Source organism: Stenella coeruleoalba (assembly GCF_951394435.1).
Source record: "Stenella coeruleoalba genome assembly, chromosome: 19".
NCBI lineage: Eukaryota > Metazoa > Chordata > Mammalia > Artiodactyla > Delphinidae > Stenella > Stenella coeruleoalba.
Window position 1 is genome coordinate 6,028,360 of NC_137165.1, and position 19,988 is coordinate 6,048,347.

The 19,988-nt window shown below is 48.2% G+C and overlaps 1 protein-coding gene across 1 annotated transcript in view; it reads right to left on the minus strand.

The window, feature by feature from the left end:
- DNAH9 (dynein axonemal heavy chain 9) overlaps positions 1 to 19,988 on the minus strand; it is a 300,193-nt gene that overhangs the window by 20,262 nt on the left and 259,943 nt on the right. Inside the window, exons 61-64 of the mRNA XM_079903920.1 lie at positions 18,260 to 18,408; positions 8,447 to 8,574; positions 5,679 to 5,906; positions 1,104 to 1,295 (exon numbers count right to left, since the gene is read on the minus strand). Of these exons, the coding sequence (XP_079760046.1) occupies positions 1,104 to 1,295; positions 5,679 to 5,906; positions 8,447 to 8,574; positions 18,260 to 18,408 (697 nt within the window). The remainder of the gene's footprint in view (positions 1 to 1,103; positions 1,296 to 5,678; positions 5,907 to 8,446; positions 8,575 to 18,259; positions 18,409 to 19,988) is intronic.

Here is a 19,988-nt window from a genome sequence, read left to right on the forward strand (position 1 = left end):
CCCCGGTCCGGGAAGATCCCACGTGCCGCGGAGCGGCTGGGTCCGTGAGCCATGGCCGCTGGGCCTGCGCGTCCGGAGCCTGTGCTCCGCAGTGGGAGAGGCCAAAACAGTGAGAGGCCCGCGTACCGCAAAAAAAAAAAAAAAAAAAAAAGAGTGAGAAGAGGTAAGACGCCAGCACTCTTGCACACATGCCTTCCCTCTTTCACAGTCATTAACTGTGGCAGTGAAGTCAGTCTCTACCTATGGGTCCTTTAATCATGCCAGTGTCCAACGGAGGAAAGCGAGGGCATGGGTACTTTTCCCATTTCCTGCCATTAATTAGCATATTAATTAATCGTCTCCTTGGAAAGTTCAAAGTGAATGAAATACAGCACACAAGTTCATGGGTGTTAGAGACAGGGGTGGAAGCCACCTGGAGAAAGCCGCGTGGCCGCGGCAGGTGAAGGGTTGGTGTGCTGTGTGGTGGGCTTCCCAGGACTCTGGAACCGGAGGCAGAGGCACTGCATCTGGGCTGGCTTCATTGTCTCCCAAAGGATGCTGTGTTTGGTCCATGAACCAGAAGAGCCTTATGGCGTACACATGCCCTTAACTGGAAGAGCGTGGATTGTTAGTGTGTTTTGTAGGATGGAGACGTCAGACAGAGGAGAAAGGAGGTGAGGTGTGGCCAGAGTTTAGCTTCTTTAACTTCCGCAAGACCGTGCTCACGCCAGGAGCTGCGCGCACCACGAGAAGGTCTGCCTTGGCGAGTTAAATTGCGAGTTCGTATCAGGTGAGTGTGGGGTCTCTTCCTGCCGATCACTGCCCCCGGCAACGCTGGGAGCGCACAGGGTGGTCTGGGGGGCCCTGAGACTGACACCAGTGGGTGGCTCACACCAGGTGTGAGGCACTAACTGGGCTTCCTGAGCTTTCTTGGCCCCCCCACCACCATGGTACTCACTCCTCAGCCTTGGGGTTGCCCCTGTGGTAAACTTGCACTTGCTCACTCCCCTTGGGGAGGGTGTAGACCTGCCCCGGTGAGGACGCCCCTTTCTGGCTGTGCTGATGCCACATCATCCTTCTCAGAGGTGCCCCCCCGATTCACTCCGCGCCGCCGGAAACTTTACCTTCACGTTGGCCTCCAGGAAGTTGTAGAGCACGTTCACAGAGATGGTGAGGTCCCCAGTGTTGAAGGGGTAGGAGCGATTCCACCCCTGGGGCCCAAACTTTCTTCTTTCTGCCACCACGGCGTGAAAGTAGCAAAGTGCAAAGAGGATGCTCTTAAACTCTGTCTCCCGGGAACACAACTCCAGCGTGTCCTGAAAGGAAATGTTGCTCGGTGTTAGCACAGAGCTGCCGTGGTGCAGGGCAGGCCTTACACCGTGCCCTAACAGGTGGGCAGCATGGTGTGGGTTAGGATGGCAGGGCTGCTGTGTTCCCGTGAGGGTTTGAGCTCCAGCAGGACCGTGGGTTGCTCTGTGGACAGACATGGAATCGCGTTTGAGGGGACCCTGCAGAGGGGCTGGGTTTTAGTCTAGAATCAGAGCTAAGGTTTAGATTCAGCTTATAACGGGGTTTGGTTTACAGTTCAAGTTCACACACATGGATGTGCTAATGAGGTTCCCAAGCACAGCTAACGGAAAAAGGGGTAGCGGCCAGGAGAGCATCGTGTTTGTCCTGTTAATGGCACTTTGCGCTGGGAGGTGGGAAGGGACTCCCACAGCATCATCTCTGATTTCCCTCCTTCCTGCCATGTTTTTCTTGCCCATCATGGAATCTTAGTAGGTGTAATTACTGCCTGTGTGACTGAAGAATCCACGGCTCATCTGCTGGGGGAGCTGCGGGAAGTGGGGCGGGGGTGGGAGTCGGAGCCACAAGAGGCCGAGGGGTGCCGTGCCCTGCCCTTCCCATCCTAATGCCTCCTCTGAAGCAGAGCAGGGGTGATCGGACATGTGGCTGCAGAAGCAAGACCTCCTAGGGGTCCCGACTGCAAAGCACAAGGCGGGAGAGACGGCGTGGCTCAGGAAGAGAGGATGAAAGACGGGGCAGATGGAAGAAAAGAGGAGCAAGAGAGGGTCCAGAGGGAGTCAGTGGAATTGCGCTTAGATTTTAAGGGGGATGGTGATGATGGTGGGGAGGGGAAAACCTGCATTTTGAAGGGCCGTTAGAACAAGAGCCCTGGATTCTTTGGAATTAAGCATGTCCTCTGAGTGAGCTCCTCTCTGTTCAGGAAGGAGCAAGATGTGGCAGGTAGAGCCCACGAGAGGCACTTTGAAAGCTCACACGAACTGGACTGAGTTCAGCCCTGGCATTTCTTCTAAGAAGTGGCCCTTAGACGTCGCTTACGTGGGGAGGAGGAGAGCGGAGGCGGTGGGAGAGGTTAAGCTTCCGGAAGGTCTGATTTTTTCCATGGAGAACCCGTGACACAGTCTCCCTGTCTTTCTGGATATGTGGGGGTCACTCTGGTGCCTTGGTTGGGTACCATACTTGCCTTGAAGGTACGGATGTGAAAGGTCAGAGGTGGGACAGAGGGCAAAGTCGCTGCCTCGTGCAAGCAAGAAGGTAATAGCTGCTTTTTGGGCAGCGCTGCTCTCTGCAGACATGTAGGGTGTTTCCTGTGTTACCTCTGACATGTGGAAAATCGAGTCCTGTTGAAAAGTGCCTTTAGGCAGACAGACAAGAAGCCACACTTGCTGAAGCTGGTTGACAGTGTATACTCACATGAAGGTCAGAGAGAAATTATCACCCCCGAATGGCACAGGGGTCAGGGAAGCAGTGATAAAAAGAGCTCAGTTCTGCAATTTGTCCCATAAATGGTTGAACTAGGGCTGTGAAGGCTCAGAGTGAATCATAGGCGTATGAACCAGGCCACTGTTCCAGGGCACTTGTAAATGCAGAAGGAAACCATTAAAACTCTTGTGAACAATGAATCCACTCATAAATCCATCCCTCTTCCTCAGAATGAGTGACTGAAGAGGGCTATAAGTGGCCCAAACACCAACAGTTGTGGAAGGGATGTTCCAGGAAAAGCCAGCCTCTCTTGGGATAGATTTCCCAGTTGTTTGATAACCAAGACTGTCAGACTAGCCTAGGCTTGCAGGGGGTTAAGCCCAAGGACGAGGGCCCATGGGGAGGCAGAGCAGATGAAGCCGGGTATAGCTGTAGATGATGATAACCGCCCCCCCGAGGCAGAGTTTTATAATATTAATTATTAGAAGCTATTCCATGTGAAGCAGCTGCTGCTCCCTTCCCTGGCTCTGTCCAAGACCCTCAAGGCAGGAAAGCTGGGGATTCCCTACCACTGTACCCTTCAACAGAGCAGGCTAACTGCACCCTAATGTCTTCCTCCCTCCCCAACTTTAAAAAAAAATTATGGTAAAATATACATATCATGAAAGTTACCATCTTAACCTTTCTTAAGTCTGCAATTCAGCGGCATTACACGCATTCACGTTGTGAATAGCACGTTGTGCTACTCAATGCCTTTTTTTTTTTTCCTTTTTTCTGGTGAGTAGCAGTTGAAAAGATTCTTCCACTGAAGTGTACTGAGACATGATTCACATACCACACGTTTCATCTAGTTAAGGTATACACTTCCATGGTTTTAGCATATTCACAGGGCTGTGTGATCGTCACCACAGTCTAGTTTTAGACTATTTAATCATCCTGAAAGGAAACCACATGCACATTCACTGTCACTCTCCACTCCCCACTTTCCCAGCCCCGGGCCATCCCTAGTCTGTTTTCTGTCTCTACAGATCTGCCTATTCTAGACATTCCAGATAAACAGGGTCATACAACATGAGAACTTTTGTGTCCGGCTGCTTTCATTTATTTAGCATAATGTTTTCAAGGTTTACCCATGTTATAGCATGTACCAGTGCTTTGTTTTTATTGCCAGATACCATTCCCGTGTATAGATTCACCATCTTTTGTTTATCCACCCATCAGTTGAGCTATGGTCCCAATGCCTTTTCAGGGCAAAAATGTCTTTGCTTGGAACCAGCTACAACCTCCTGTAAAGAAGTCTGTAGATTTCAAAGTTAAGAATGTCTATTTCCCCTACATGGAATATAAAATCTAGAAAACTGAGCAGTTTTGACCTCTGGTACAGAGTACCTGGAAGTCAAGACCTATTTAGGAAAAAATAAAAAAAGAGAAAAGAAAATGCCCCCGGACAAAAAAGCACCTTGCCTTCTGCACCGTGTTGCAATGGGAAGGTATTCTGTAGGGAAAATGGCAAGCTAAAATACCCGAGGTCTCCTGGTAATGCTCCCCTGCTCTCTACTCCGGATTATGTGGGAGTTTTGGAGCTGGGTTGGAAAGGTGAGTGCAAGAGGAGGGGGCTGGATAAGTTTCGCTTCTCAGATCCCGGGGAAGCTTCCCTGCAAGTTGGCCTTTGGGCTGCTGCTACGAGGGTATCAGACGGTCAGTGCAATCTCGCGAGACTCGGCTGCCACGTGGTCTTCATCTCACGTTAACGTCAATCCCAAAGGGCTGCTGCTCCTGCTGCTTTACGCTGGGCTCGCTAGAATGGCTGTCCTGCTGGACGGCCTGTTTCAGCCGACCGAGCTGACCTATCTGGGGCTTGCAGTGAGCTTGAGCACGGGTTCCGTGAAGCTAGAGACCCGCTGGTGTTACGACAGGATGAAGTCGGGGAGGACCCATCCTAGAACCCTGCCCTTGGACTCCACCAAGGCCAGAGTGGGAGATGGACGTTAGGTGGGCCCCGTGGCCCCCATCCTCCTGGTGTTCACACCTTTGCATACTCCCTTTCCCAGAAGGGTGGGACTCCCCAAAGAAGAAGCGACCAGAAAGGATGCCTTCCTGAGAAGATGCCAGGGGCCTGGGCTGCAGACTTGGCAAGCGCTACTTTATACACGGGTACATAAAGCGGTACTTTATATACCCATGGGCCTGGCCTTGGCTTTAAATAAATACTCCACTACATGAGCCTTGGAGTTCCCAGTAACAGAGATTCCAGTCATGTAGTAGCCTGCGTTTGAACCCTATGCCTGGATAGTCCAAGTCTCACTAGCACAGTGTTCTCCAAGTCGACTGTTGGATAGAAGCCCCTGGAGGGCTAGTTAGCGCGCAGAGGCCTGGGCCCCACCCCAGAGTGTGTGATTCACTTGGTCTAGGGTGGAGCCTGAGAATTTGCATTCCTGTCGAGTGCCCAGGTGATGCTGATGCTGCTGGTCTGGAGGCCACGCTTTATGAGTCTAACACGTGGTTACATTCCAGTCCAGATCCCCACCGTCTGCTGCCTGGGTTATCTGAACCCTTGATACTCAAGATGCAGGCAGACGTCATCTGAACACGAGCGTCAGCCCCCTGCTTGGAGACGGTGTGTTTAGCTAGTAAGTGTGTGACCAGTGCGCCATATCAATTAGATTTACGGCACTCTGTCCTTCTCCATCTTGGAGTATTCAGTTAGCCTGTAGGTGTGCAGAAAGCTCCCCTACACCTCTTGCCAAAGAAACACCCTAAGCTTGGCTCCCCCAGGTGTATCTGGGAATTGAGGGCTGCACTCGGCGGGCACTGGCTGGAGGTCACTTGCAGGGGGGACACATTTCGCCCACGCCGGGCACTGCTCCAGTCGGTCCCCCACCCCACCCCAGCTGTGTACTACTCTCCCACTCGGGGAATCTGCTCTTTGTGAGGCGGGGCACTCTTCTCCCCTCCCTCCCAGGGCCCCCTACCTGAGTGAAGTTGTCCAGGGCCTTGTGCAGGTTGGCGTGCATGCCCGTGGGAGGCTCGTTGGTGATCTTAACGGAGTTCTCCAGGATGCCCTGGGGGATGATGTGGCCCTCAGTGGAGGGCGCGGGCTCCGCACTGATGAAGACCCTGAACTCTGGGTGGCTGTTCTCGCTGTGCTCCTCCAGCTTCTTCTCCAGGGTACTGAGCCACTTGGCCACCAGGTGGATGTTCTGGTGGGAAGGAAGGCCCCTTGATTACAGGCATCTGCTTAAACAATTATCAGGAAGGCGGCTTGAGGAGGGACTTGGCCTTACTTTCAAACAAATCACATCCCAGCATGAGTCTCGGGATTCCCAGTAACGGGGACCCCTTGTATCCTGCAATTCAATCCTTTCCCTCGGTGCCCTAAGTCTCTCTAGCACGAGGGTCTCAAACTTGACCAGGCATCGGGGTCCCCTGGAGGGCTTGCTGAAACAAAGGTTCTCGGGCCTCATCCCAGAGTGGCTGATGCAGGTGGTCCAGGGGGGGGTCTGAGGGCTCGCATTTCTACCAAGTTCTTGGGTGATGCCGCAGCTGCTGCTGGTCTGGGGGCCACACTTCAAGGGTCTAATGTGTGGTTACATTCCAAATCCGGATCCCCATATCTGACACCTGGATTTTTTTGAGCCTTTGATCAAAAGTGGGGCCCATGGATCAGCAATGTTGGCCTTACCTGGAAGCCAGTTAGAAATGCAGACTCAGACTTACTGAATTAGTGGATTTTAATAAGATCCTCCAGTGATTTGTATGCATGTTAAGACTTGAAAAGCACTGATTTAAACTCCTTCTAGCTAGCTTTCCTTCCTCCCCTGCCCCTCTCGAAACCATTCTGCTAATTGTTGCCAAACTTATCTTCCTAAAACACACTGAGACACTGCTGCTCCCAGACAGGGAAAGCTCCTACTACAAGCCCAAGCTCCTCTGTCTGGTCTTTGAGCCCTTCTCCTCCCCCAACAAAATCCCTTTCTGTCTGTCTGTGTAAAACGACATTTATTTCTTAGCACTACCTTGCAGCATGCACTTTTCACTCTAGCAAGGGTAGTCACTTTGCTTCATTACACTCTGTTTCTTTATGATGGATAGATAAAAACTCCTTGATACATATTTGAGGAAGCCTGCTTGCAGAGCCTTAAATACACAGATCGGCACAGGGCACAGTGCTTGGGCCACAGCAATCTGCTCTCTGAGTGCTACTTTCTCTTCCATGAAAAGAGAAATAACAATAATATTTTCCATACTTATTACCCAGGGTTGCTGGAAATAACCAAAGGTAATGGATTTGAAAGGGCTTTGTATACTGTGAAATGCTATGCAAGAGTTCGTAGCGATTGCTGAAATGAAACTCTGTGAAATGAAAGCATTCAGTTGTCATCACTCTATGGGAGCGGAGAGTCTGCTGGCTGCCTGGAGAGCCAGGGCTCGATGAGCCAGGCAGCACCCCCGGCCCGCAGTGAGAAACTCTGCCACTGCTTCAGGAATCCCCGCGTCTGAGTTTCATCCTGGAGGTCTCTCAGAAACCACATCAGGGCAGCCGGTAGGTACCAGGGGGAGGAAACGTTCTCTGCTCACTGTCTGGGGGGCTGGGTTCCTGAAGGTGCTAGTGCCCAGAAGGGGGTCTCTTTGGCAAATGAGCCTGAGACAGTCGGGGAGGCCACACCCTCCCAGCACCGAGCTGATCCAGTGGGAGGAAGCAGGAACCCCACTGTCATTCTCTTTTCTCCTTAGATTCCCACTGTTTCTGGAAAAGTGTTCCAGGGAATAGCAGATCCCTCTGCTGCTAGGCTCCAAATAAATAATGGGATAATTAAGGATGAAAACCCAACAACAAGAAGTGTACAGTGAGTCATCAGGAGACAGAGGAAGTTCTCGGTAATCAAAGCCAGATGGGAGGGGAGGGACTGGCTTTTCCATGTGTCCTTCCTTCACTGATTTCTTCATTGATTCTTTTACCCCATGGGCTTTGGTTGAGTGTCTACTGTGTTCACGGTAGTGTGCTGGGTGCCAAAGGTAAATAAGGAATGTCTCTTTCCCCAAGAAAATGCAGTGAAGGACACAGCCATAGCGTAACTGGTTTCCACGTAGCCATGGGTGCCCTCGCAGAGGTGGCTGCGGGAGAAGAGAGGAGTCAGCCACTCGCTCTGCGCCCAACAGCCCCAGGATGCATGCAAGCTGCGGAAACGGGAACAAGAGGACAGGCCATGAATCGGGAGGGGGAGCCTTTACTTCTTGTACATGTTTAGTGAAACATGTACAAGAAGTGCTGTAGGTATTCCTACAGCGGTAGGTGTTCCAGATTCCCGACCCCAGCTGAACTCTCAGTGAAGAGGCTCAGTCCTGGTTATATGTGTGACCTTCTAGTCACGCATGTAATGAAGAGCCTGTAACACGTGACACGTGGAAAGGCAGAGCAGAGGAGAGCTCCATGGAAGGCCGGGGAAGAGATCAGCAGCCGCCACTGGATTCAGCCTCGAGCTGAACGCCGGCCTCCTGAGCACGCAGCGCTGTGAGAACAGGCCTCCTTCGGGACGGGGGTGCCATTGAAACCAGAGGGAGTGGGGGGAGAGGGAGGGTATTGAGGGTGGGGTGAGGAGCAGAACACACGGGGCCGGACTGGAGGGAGAAGCCTGGGAAGTCAGGGACGAGGGCACGGAAGGAAAGGTGGCCCAGGGACTGCAGGGGTCGACCCAGGGACAGGGTCAAGAGTGACCCCAGCAGGGCAGAGGGGTCGTACCTGCAAAAGAACCCAGTGACCTTTCTTGGCAGCCAGGTCCAGCACAGCCTCAGCCACTACCTCCTGTCCTTGGCCCAAAGACACGTTGTGAAAGTTCCGGTTGTTGAAGGTATATCCGAGTTTTTTACCTAAAAGGGGCAGGGAGTGGTCATTATTGCCTCTAATGCCATTGAGTGTTCACGAGGAAACGCGCACCTCCGCGCGGCTCCCCCATCGCAGGCTGCGGGAAGCCGTGCACCCCGACCTCACACACGGACCCCCTTCCTTCACGGGGCAGGGTTGCTGCATCTTCCAGCTTTTTTTTGCCAAAGAGAAGGAAGCACTTGTCTAGACAAAATGCTTCGCCCCTCCCTCCTCACTCAGTCCCTGCCAACTAAACACTGGCGCTTGCCATCTGCCTGTACAAGGATTAAGTCACTCGCTACTGTAGCCACTGACCTTCAGCACCCTATGAAAGGAGTTCAGGCTGGAGACCAGGAATGAGGCCCTCTGTGCTCTGGGAAGAACTGGCAGAACAGGTCTTCAGAGAGTTAGGTATTCTCAGGAGAAGATGTTACGAGCCCAGCTCTTACGTGTCCTCATATCTAGAAAAGCACTCCAGTCCTTCACGGTGACGTCTGCTCTTCTGCAAACACGTGCGCCTGACTGCATGCCCCCCTCACCAAAACCACATGCGCACTGACCTCCGAGTTGCTGTCTCCCGGGCTACAGTCCTCATTTTGCCCCCAAGAAAATTTAACTCACAACTCTCACATCGTGCTTTTTTTTCAGTTGACATCCCAAAGAGTGGGCACATGTGCCGCTGCCCTTCTGTGCAGACTCCACTTGAAGAGCAGGCATTGGGCCACCATCCTAGAGAGTGAAAGGCTCGGAGAGTAGCAAGTGTGTGGGCGTGGCCAGGTCTAACATGCTTTGCCCCCTGAATATATTAATAATGATATACATTTTACTGGGAGGCGAGGCCAAGAGGGGCAGGACTCGGGTAGTTCGGCTTCCTGTACTTTATGCCGTATGAACCTCCTCCCTGTTATTCCCACCACGGAGAACCTTTACCCTCGTCATTTTGCATGAATGAGAGTGAAGAGAGGCAAGAGGCCAGTCAAGAAGGGGCTTGGCTGCGTAGGTGTGAATGCTTGTATCTCACTGTCGGGAATGGAGTAAGGGAACAGCCACGCAAACGCACATGTCCCAGCTGGGTCACTGGAGCAAGGCTGATGCTTAAGAGTTGCTCTGCGAGCCCAAGAAAGACTTCACACAAAGAAATAACCTTAACATAGGCAGCCAGTTCTGCTTGGACACCAGCTATTCACCCAACCCAATGAAGTTTGGACGGCTTCCCTGGTGGCGCAGTGGTTGAGAATCTGCCTGCCAATGCAGGGGACACAGGTTCGAGCCCTGGTCTGAGAAGATCCCACATGCCGCGGAGCAACTAGGCCCGTGAGCCACAACTACTGAGCCTGCGCGTCTGGAGCTTGTGCACCGCAACAAGAGAGGTCACGACAGCGAGAGGCCCGCGCACCGCGATGAAGTGTGGCCCCTGCTCGTTGCAACTAGAGAAAGCCCTCGCGCAGAGACGAAGACCCAACACAGCCATAAATAAATAAAAAATAATAATAAAGTTTAGAGAAATTACATAATATTCTTTAGATAAAAGGATCAAAAAATGTGTAATACCATGAAGGAATCGTCGAGCAATTTTTCTAAGAAGGTGAGATGCACAAGAGAAAAGAGGAGAAATTTAAAAGAGAAAAAGAATAAAAGTCTGTACTTAACAAATTTAGTTTCAGGGGAACTAAAATGGAAGTTGCAGTTTGATACTTGTGGAAGAAAATTTAAAGAACACTGTCAATATTGGATGTGTCTTTAAAGCACTAAAACAAAACTATAGTGTGTTCTTTAACTGTACAAGACCAAACAAGATGATGACTTTTTGTAGTGAGGAATAGTTATTACAGATTCAACTGAGATGAACCCAAGAAATACCCTTATTAAACTCTATAAATCCTAGCTGGCAATAGATTTGATGTCAGCTTTAGAGCCAAGACTATGAACAACTTATTCCAGAGAAAAAGAACAGGATAAAGATGCTGGGATTATTAGATAGCCTCGGTGACATTTCTGCTCACAAAGACCCTACTTCTCTTCTTTGTTCACAGACAAAGGGTACAGGAAAAGAGGGCTTAACGAAAGATTAGTTCGAATTCCATGTGCTGCGGCTTCCATGCCCCCACCCCCCTGCCTTCAGCTCCTCTGTCCCTTTCAGATCTTCCTTCCAGCACCCCTATGGTGGTGTCACCAGGAGCCGGGCCGCGCTGTGAACCTCCCTGAGCATCCTGGTGGCCGTCCCTCCACGAGCTCCAGTCTGAGGACGCTACAGCGTCCGTGGCCCTCCGCCTAGCTCCACATACCCCTGGGGCTGGGAGGAAGGGGAACATCCTTCTAGCCTTGTCTTGTTAATTGCAGGCTATTTCTTCTCCACTCTTGTATGAAAAACCTTTCATGTGCTCTCTTCTTTTTTTTAAAATTTAATTTATATTTATTTATTTTAACATCTTTATTGGAGTATAATTGCTTTACAATGGTGTGTTAGTTTCTGCTTTATAACAAAGTGAATCAGTTACACATATACATATGTTCCCATATCTCTTTCCTCTTGTGTTCCCCTCCCTCCCACCCTCCCTATCCCACCCCTCTAGGTGGTCACAAAGCACCGAGCTGATCTCCCTGTGCTATGCGGCTACTTCCCACTAGCTATCTGTTTTGGGTTTTTTTTTTGCGGTACACGGGCCTCTCACTGTTGTGGCCTCTCCCGTTGCGGAGCACAGGCTCCGGACGCACAGGCTCAGCGGCCATGGCTCACGGGCCCAGCCACTCCGCAGCACGTGGGATCTTCCTGGACCGGGGCACGAACCCACGTCCCCTGCATCAGCAGGCGGACTCTCAACCACTGTGCCACCAGGGAAGCCCTAGCTATCTGTTTTACGTCTGGTAGTGTATATATGTCCATGCCACTCTCTCACTTTGTCACAGCTTACCCTTCCCCCTCCCCATATCCTCAAGTCCATTCTCTAGTAGGTCTGTGTCTTTATTCCCGTCTTGCCCCTAGGTTCTTCATGACCTTTTTTTTTCTGAGATTCCATATATATGTGTTAGCATATGGTGAGATATCATCTCACACCGGTCAGAATGGCCATCATCAAAAAATCTACAAACAATAAATGCTGGAGAGGGTGTGGAGAAGATGGAACCCTCTAGTACTGTTGGGGGGAATGTAAATTGATACAGCCACTATGGAGAACAGTATGGAGGTTCCTTAAAAAACTAAAAATAGAACTACCATATGACCCAGCAATCCCACTACTGGGCATATACCCTGAGAAAACCATAATTCAAAAAGAGTCATGCACCAAAATGTTCATTGTAGCTCTTATTTACAATAGCCAGGACATAGAAGCAACCCAAGTGTCCATCAACAGATGAATGGATAAAGAAGATGTGGCACATATATACAATGGAATATTACTCAGCCATAAAAAGAAACGAAATTGAGTTATTTGTAGTAAGGTGGATGGACCCAGAGTCTATCATACAGAGTGAAGTAAGTCAGAAAGAGAAAAACAAATACTGTATGCTAACACACGTGCTCTCTTCTAAAGCACATGCTATTGGCTACATTGCCTACTAACTTTTATGTTTTCTGCCTTCTATCAACTTCCTAGCGACAGTCACTTTTATTAGGGGTTTTGGAACTTGGTTTAAAATATTCCATATTTTCTGTCTCATCATTATCTTGGTGAGCTTTAATGCCACTATGGATGACTCAGCCAACACCCAGCCTCATGCTTCCTCATCTTCAAAGAATTTCTTTCCATTTCTGTTTCCCATTCCCAGTGGCTGCAGCAAGGCCTTGTCCCTGCAAACTCTCCCACGTCTGACACATCATTCTTTCATTTTTACTCACAACTCTAACTTCCTACTGTCCAGATTGCTCACTCTCTTACTCCTCCTTGCATATTATTCTATATCAGCAAAACGTCCAGTCCATTGGCTCCTCTGTTTTTTCTAACCTTCATCTTTACCTCCCTCTTATTTTAAGATGGACCCAATAATCCTTCATTTGAGCCGTGATCTTATAAAATTCTTCACTCCATTGCCCATCCTATGTCTGCATCCCCCAACTTCTGTAAAACCACAACCCTGGACGAGTCTATGCGTTAATACAAGAGAAAAAATAACACACTGAGTGAGCTGGTGCCACCACAAGCTGATGATTCGCAGTCTTGTGAGACCGTCTGGTAATCTTTCACGTCCAGAAGTTGGCTATGTTGTCCACTCCCCTCTTCCCTTAAACTTCCTAATGGCTGCCCCGCTTCTTATGCTCAGCACTTTGCTTCACTCTTTACTGCTCCCTCTGCCCGACAAAACATCTGCCATCTGGTAGAACACCTTCCATTTACTGCCATTGTAACTGCCTCTGCCCACATCCCTGTTCCATCCCCATCCCTGCACAGCCCCCTCTCAGTGGAAGAGGTGTCCCCCGTCCCCAGCACATGAACAGATGGGTGAGTGTCCCTCCACACAGAAACTACACTCTGCCAGTCTTGAAGCTGCTCTGTAAAGACTGTATTTGCTCCATTCTAGCCAACTTCAACTGACGCTTAAGAAAAAGAGAATGGAGTCAGGAACAATGAAAAAGAGGCTCTAAGCAAAGTGTTGATAATCTAGCTGCAAAGACACCGAATTGAAAACTGTTTCTTTGAACACACCTGGTAGCAGGCTGACAAAAATCTAAAGGAACTCCTCCTCTGACCAGCACATTGGAAAGAGGAAGAGGAGGCAGTAGAAGGCCCAAGTGGTAGATAAACGGAAACATTTTGTCAATGCCAGGTAACTGGACAAAGGAGGATGGAGACCAAGCAAGATCATGCAAGAGTCAAGTCAAAGAAGGACCAGAGAAGGTGCCTTGTAAGGGTGGAAAGGGGAGGTCCTCTGTTGGGAGGGCCGAGGACGATACTGTGCTTTGAAAGGATGTGACAAAAGGATGTAAAGGAAGGAGCAAACCGAGCTGCCTCAAAAAATAGATGCGTCATCATCGTCATTTTAATGCTGTACAATGCTACTGTACTTTTAATGTTTCAAAGCCTTTTCACATCTGAGATTTCATTCTTATCTTCACAGTAACCCTGGGAGGAAGTTATTAGGGGGTGATTGGAAACGATGGGTGATTGCTTTTAGATGAAGCAAAAGCAAAAATAATCGTGCAAATAAGGAAGTGTGGCTCATTCAGGAAGAAGGTGATGAGAAGAGAGAGAAGGTAAAGGATTAATCTGCAAAGGCAAGAAGGAATGCTGTGCGGGTGGGTGGAAGTGGGTTCCTGTTAAAACATAGGCCAAGGAAAGTGGATGGAATTCTGTTCTCCTCCTCCTTCAAAATTGTTGAGGAAGGAAAATCTTGGAGGAGACTAAGAGGCACAAAACTGCCAGAAAAGCTTAGATTCTTAAAAAAAAAATTTTAATTAAAAAAAATTTATTTTATATTGGAGTGTAGTTGATTTACAATGTTGTGTTAGTTTCAGGTGTACAGCAAAGTGATTCAGTTATACATATACATATACCTATTCTTTTTCAGATTCTTAGAAAAGCACAGACTCTTAACCAAGTGTCAATGGATGAGCTTCAGAAGCTTAGAGAACTCCCAAAATCATATATAGAATTTTGTCTGTCTGTGGATTCATGCATTTCAGGAGAAGGGCTGGAGTGAGGATGGGGGAACAAAATCTTTCATCTGCCAAGCTTTGTCTACGTCTACATGGTGTAAAACAGTGTCTGATGGAGTCTGATGCACAGACTCTGCCCAAGCACAGAGACAGTAAGTTTCCTGAATAAGCGGGGGCCTAGGGGACATAGGGGAAAGTGAGTCAGTTATGTGGATTCCAAACCTGAGAATAGGAGTCCATCAGGCAGAATGATTAGATCCAAGATGTGGAGCACATGATGTCACCAGAGTATATGTTCTAAATGGGTGCATGAGAAAACGAATCAAACCATCCAGAACGCAGAGGGGGAGGAAGAGAGAGAGAAAGAGGCACAGGTGCCCAGGTAACCTCTAGCTGATGAACAGCAATATTGCCTCTGGTCGGGAAATATGCGTTAAGACGAAGCCAAGGGCATGGCTGAGGTGATTTATTCAGAGACAAATAACCAATACGGTTCAGGGACAGGTCAGCTTGCCTGAAATGACAGAACGCTTCAAACTACATGATGGAATAATAGTTGGGGTCAATTGGCAAAGAATAGTAGGAAATTGCTCATAAACAGGGTATATGAAAGCTTCCGAAAAGGAAAATACTGAATAAAAATGAGGAGACTAGATTTGTCATTATGAAAGGAATAAAACCTCCATGGGACAGAAGGAATACAGAATCTACGAAAAAGTGAAAGTCAGGAATAACATAGCAATAACAACAGTTCTTATGCTCATTTATTCATTTGTTTGTTAATTCATTCAACTGATATTTACTGAGTACCTCTCTGTGCTAGTTACGCTTTTAGGCACTGGTAAGAAAATGATGAGCAAGATGACACGGTCCTTGACCTCCAGGGTCTTAGCGACATGCAGGCAGGCAAACGTAAGTTAAAATTGTAAAAGAAGGGTCTAATTAGAATTGTATTAAATGCTCTGAAGCAAATAATATGTATAAGGGGAAACCAAATGGTCTTGTGCAGAGGTCAGGAGAAGCTGATCCCTGCAGGATTGGCAGGCATTGGACTGAAGAGCTGGGGAGAAGTATTTCAGGTAAAAGGAATTGCTTGAGAAAACGCCCTGGGCCAGGAGGGCTCATGATGGAACACCTAAAAGAGCCATGTAGCCAGAGAAGTGTGAGTTTGAGGGAATGTAAGATCCAAGGCTGGACAGAAAGGCCAGGCCATGCAGGTCACAGAGACCATGTTTATAGTACTGGACATTACCTTGAGAACTGTGGGGAACCACTAGAGCGATTTAAGTGGGAGAATGATAACAATCAGACCTGAGATTCAGCAAGATGAGTCTGGCTGTAAGAGCAGCAAAAATTGCAGGTGGGGGAGGAGAACCGGGATAAGTTAGGAGGCTATTGTGATAGTCCAGTGAGAGATGTGGTGACTCAGAGGAGGGAGACACAATGAAACAACTAGACTCATTTGAAACACATTTAGAAGGTAGAAGCAGTAGGACTAGATGTGGTAGGTAGTGGAGGAGGGGTCTAGGGTGACTGATTCCCAGGTTTCCGGCATGAGTAACTTGCTGAATGGTGGTGATATTTACCAAAAATGATAGAATAAAATTTCCAGAGATAAAGAGAGGTGTGACTCTCCCACTTGAAAAGGCAGGCTGAGTGCTGAGCAGGTGAATGAAAAACACCCGTACCTAACTCAGCTCATGAAATGTCAGAACACAAGGTAGAAAGATGATGCTAAAGTTTCCAGGGAATAAAAATATGTCACCAACAAAGAAACAAGGGAAGAATAGCACCCTACTAGCATATGGCCTCCTATGAATACAACTGAATTCTAGGAGACAACTGAGCAGTGTGGACACATTCTGAGTAAAAATCATTTTGGACCTAGCAGACCTATTTAAAGAGCATGTGGGCAAAACTCGTCCTTTTAGACACCCAAAGATTCAGAAATTTTACTTCCCGTGATTTTTTCCTGATGACTTATGCTACCAAATCTAGGATGAAGCCAATTGGTTGGCAGTAATGGGAGCTAAATTCTTATTTTTCATACCAGGGAATAAATAGATACTGAAACTTGATAAATTCAGAAATAGTGATATAAATTATTAGTAGGAAATAGAGAAACAATTGTCAGAAGGAATAAATTCAGAAATAGGCAAAACCCCAGTGTCTGGGAAGGGGGACTGGGTGTGGGAAGGGCTGGGGCTGAGAACTACTGCTTTTCATTTTAAACTCTTTATTATAGGTATTTTAAAAATATGTTACTTGAACTTTTTAGGAGATTACAAAAATATATATTAAATTAGTGAATAAGATAATTCTCTTCCTTATACAGAACTCATCTATTCTTTAGAGCCAAACACCAGGCTCTAAATCTACACCAGGTGTAGAGTCCTTTCATGGAGGTGTATTACCTGGTCTGGATTCTCATCCATAAAGACCTGGCTCTGTAAAAACCTGCTGAGTCCTTATTTAACTTTGCAACATGTGAAGTTTTGCTAGCTTTTTTTTCCCCCTTTGGCCGCGCCACGAGGCTTGAAGGATCTTAGTTCCCTGACCAGGGATTGAACCAGGGGCCACAGCAGTGAAAGTGTGGTGTCCTAACCACGGGACCGCCAGGGAACTCCCTAGTTTTGCTAGTTTTATAGTTTTGATTAGTCATCCATTTGCTCATCCCTTTATTTAACATATATTTTTAAAATGTATTTATTTTCTTTTATTTATTTTTGCCTGCGTTGGGTCTTTGTTGCTGTGCATGGGCTTTCTCTAGTTGCACGAGCTGGGGCTACTCTTCGTTGCGGTGTGCGGGTTTCTCATTGCGGTGGCTTCTCTTGTTGTGGAGCATGGGCTCTAGGTGTGCAGGCTTCAGTAGTTGTGGCATGTGGGCTCAGTAGTTGTGGCTCGTGAGATCTAGAGTGCAGTCTCAGTAGTTGTGGTACACGGGCTTAGTTGCTCCGTGGCATGTGGGATCTTCCCGGACCAGGGATGGAACCCGTGTCCCCTGCATTGGCAGGCGGATTCTTAACCACTGCGCCACCACGGAAGTCCTATTTAATGTATTTATTTACTGAGTGCCTAGCACATGAAAATACAGAGATAGGAACTTGAATACTACCTTGAAAAGGACATCTATTCCCAGAGCTCTCACTCTCACATGAAGATACCGTAGTAGTCACTAGACAATTACAATGTGATATATAGACAGAAGGGTGCTCTAAGAGCACATAGGGAGGGGTACCCAGCACCTTGGAAATTAAGTAGGGCTTCCTGGAGGTGGTGACATTGAAACTGGTATCTGAAGGATGAGTAGAAGGTAGCCTGGTGAAGGGGATGCCAGAGGGGGGACAGAATGTTTGGGAGAATGGAATGGCTTCCATGTAGAGTGAAAAAGAGGGGCGTAGGGAAATGTAGGCAGAATAAGGAGTGCCCAAAGATGCCCATGTTCTAAATCCCAGAATCTGTGAATATATGTGACTTTACAGGCAAAAGAGACTCTGCAGATGTGGTTAAAGACCTCCAGATGGGGAGATTATCCTGGGTTATCTGAGTGGGCCTGATATAGTCATAGGGGTCCTTATGAGGGAAAGGGGGAGACAGTAAGTCCCATGTATGATTTCTGACCTCCAGAACTGTAAAATAATAGTGTTATTTTAAGCCTCTAAGTTTGTGATAATTTGTTACAGCAGCAACAGGAAACTAATAATGGAAAATAGGCTGGAGAGACAGGGAGGGACTGGAGGACGAAGCCCCCTGTAAGCCATGTTAAGGTGTTTGGACTTCATCCTGAGGGCACTAGGAGCCTATAAAAGGACTGTACTTGTTTTTCAGAATAACTGCTCCAGCCACAGGAAGGGGAATGGGTGGGTGGGTGGTGGGACAACGTCTCCTCATGAACCTGCTACCTTACATCCCAGAGCAGTCCTCCCTCTGTTCATGACCCCCTGGGGTTGGTTCAGCAATTACCCTGATTTCTGCATGGTTAGCAAATATCAAGCATTGCAAAGTGAACCTTGAATCAGGAAAAGAGAAGCTGACAGACGCAGAGTGACAGTGCATGGGGCTGGTGCAGCCTTGGCTCCATAATGAGGTCTTCTTACCTTGATTTTCCACATCCTTCAGTGGGTCCACCCCTGGAGACAGGATAAAAAACATGGGAGTGGCTGGTCCCAATTCTTCAAAAGAGGCTGCAAAGTCCAGTGCTCTTCCCACCACATATTTGCTTCCTAACTTCTCCTCAATAAAATCTCTGCCAGGAATAAAAGAAGGTCCATGTGTGTATAGCAGTCACAGAATAATCACATATGAGCAGCAGAGGTCTATAGACATGGAAGGATGTGCTCAGGATCACGGCTTGGCAGTTACGGAGCTAGGACCAACGCCAAGCACTACCTACTGATTAAGTCGACACTTACAACCTTTGCTGCTGGTTGTGCACCTGCTCACCTAGATCAGGGCTCCTTCTGGATCCCCATCCAGCCAGGCCACCACTGACTCCTCTGTGGAGCTGGGATGTCCTGTTACATCACCACCACCCATCAGAAGCCTGCCAGGAGCAACGCCTTCCGGAAGCTTGCAGGCAGCTAAGCCCTCCATACATGGTATCCCTGGGATCCTCCATCCCTATCCATGATTGAAGGCCCTCCAGGCTTCTAGTCCCTCATGTTCTATCATTCTCTGTGTTTCCTTTCACCTTACTCCACTTACCAATGTTCCTCTTCCTATGTCCCATTTCAGGCTAAACAAAACCTTGCAGTTGTAACCACTTTCTGACAATCCAGCCTAACTCTTGGCCTTAAAAGCTCCCGCAAGGACACTATTTTCCCTGTACCCTTCTCAGTTGGGCTCATTCTCAGTACTGGGAGCTGGGATCACGGTCCTGCTCACGGATGACCATTACTTCTAAACCCTTTCTTTCCCACTCGTGTGGCTCCACTGAGGCTCGCTTGCCCTGACTGTACCACCACGACCCCTGCACATCCCTCTCGTCCACTGCTCCTTTGGTCCCTTTACTCATTCACTCATCACTTGGACTTTGGCTCATGGACTGTCTCTCCACCAGCTTGAGTGACGTTAGCATCCATGTGGACAATCCTCCAGATTCCTAACAATCTTCCATTCTTCCCCATGTCAGCCACCTGATTCCAAGGCCACACCCTCATCCTTGTGGTTTACTTGGGAACTTTTTCTATGTCTGAAACCATAAATGGAAACATCTCACTCTCTGACCAAAGCTTTCCATCCTTATAGTTCTTTTAGTAATTTATCCTTGGTGAACTTATTCTTTACCTGTATTGGTGCCACAAATGCAGGATTTTCAGTACCTTGGCCTCCCTGGTGTTTTTTTTTTCTTTCTTTCTTCTTTTATCATCCCCTTATTCTTGTCACTACAAGTCTTGTTCAATTCAGTGTAGGCTCCATGGCCTGTAACTCCCTCTTTTCTTTTTTTTTTTAAACAACTTTCTTGAGGTACAATCGACATACCATAAAATTCACCAATTTTTAGTATACTATTCAATAATGTTTAATAAATTCACGGAATTGTAATCTTCATCATAATCCAGTTTTAGAACATTTTAAGCCTGCAATAAGATTCTCCTGCCTATTTAGAGAATTCCTATTCCTACCCTCCAGCCCCAGGCAGCTGCGAATTCGCCGTCTCTGTAGGCTGCATGGCCTGTGACTTCTAATCATTCTCCTGCCAGTACCACACACCTCCCTTCCCTAACCCTTATTCCACCAGGGATCCATGCTCTGAATCTACCCTAGGGCTGTTGGATGCAGCTGTAGAAAATCATCCAGTGGTGAAGGCTGGCACCCCTACAAATG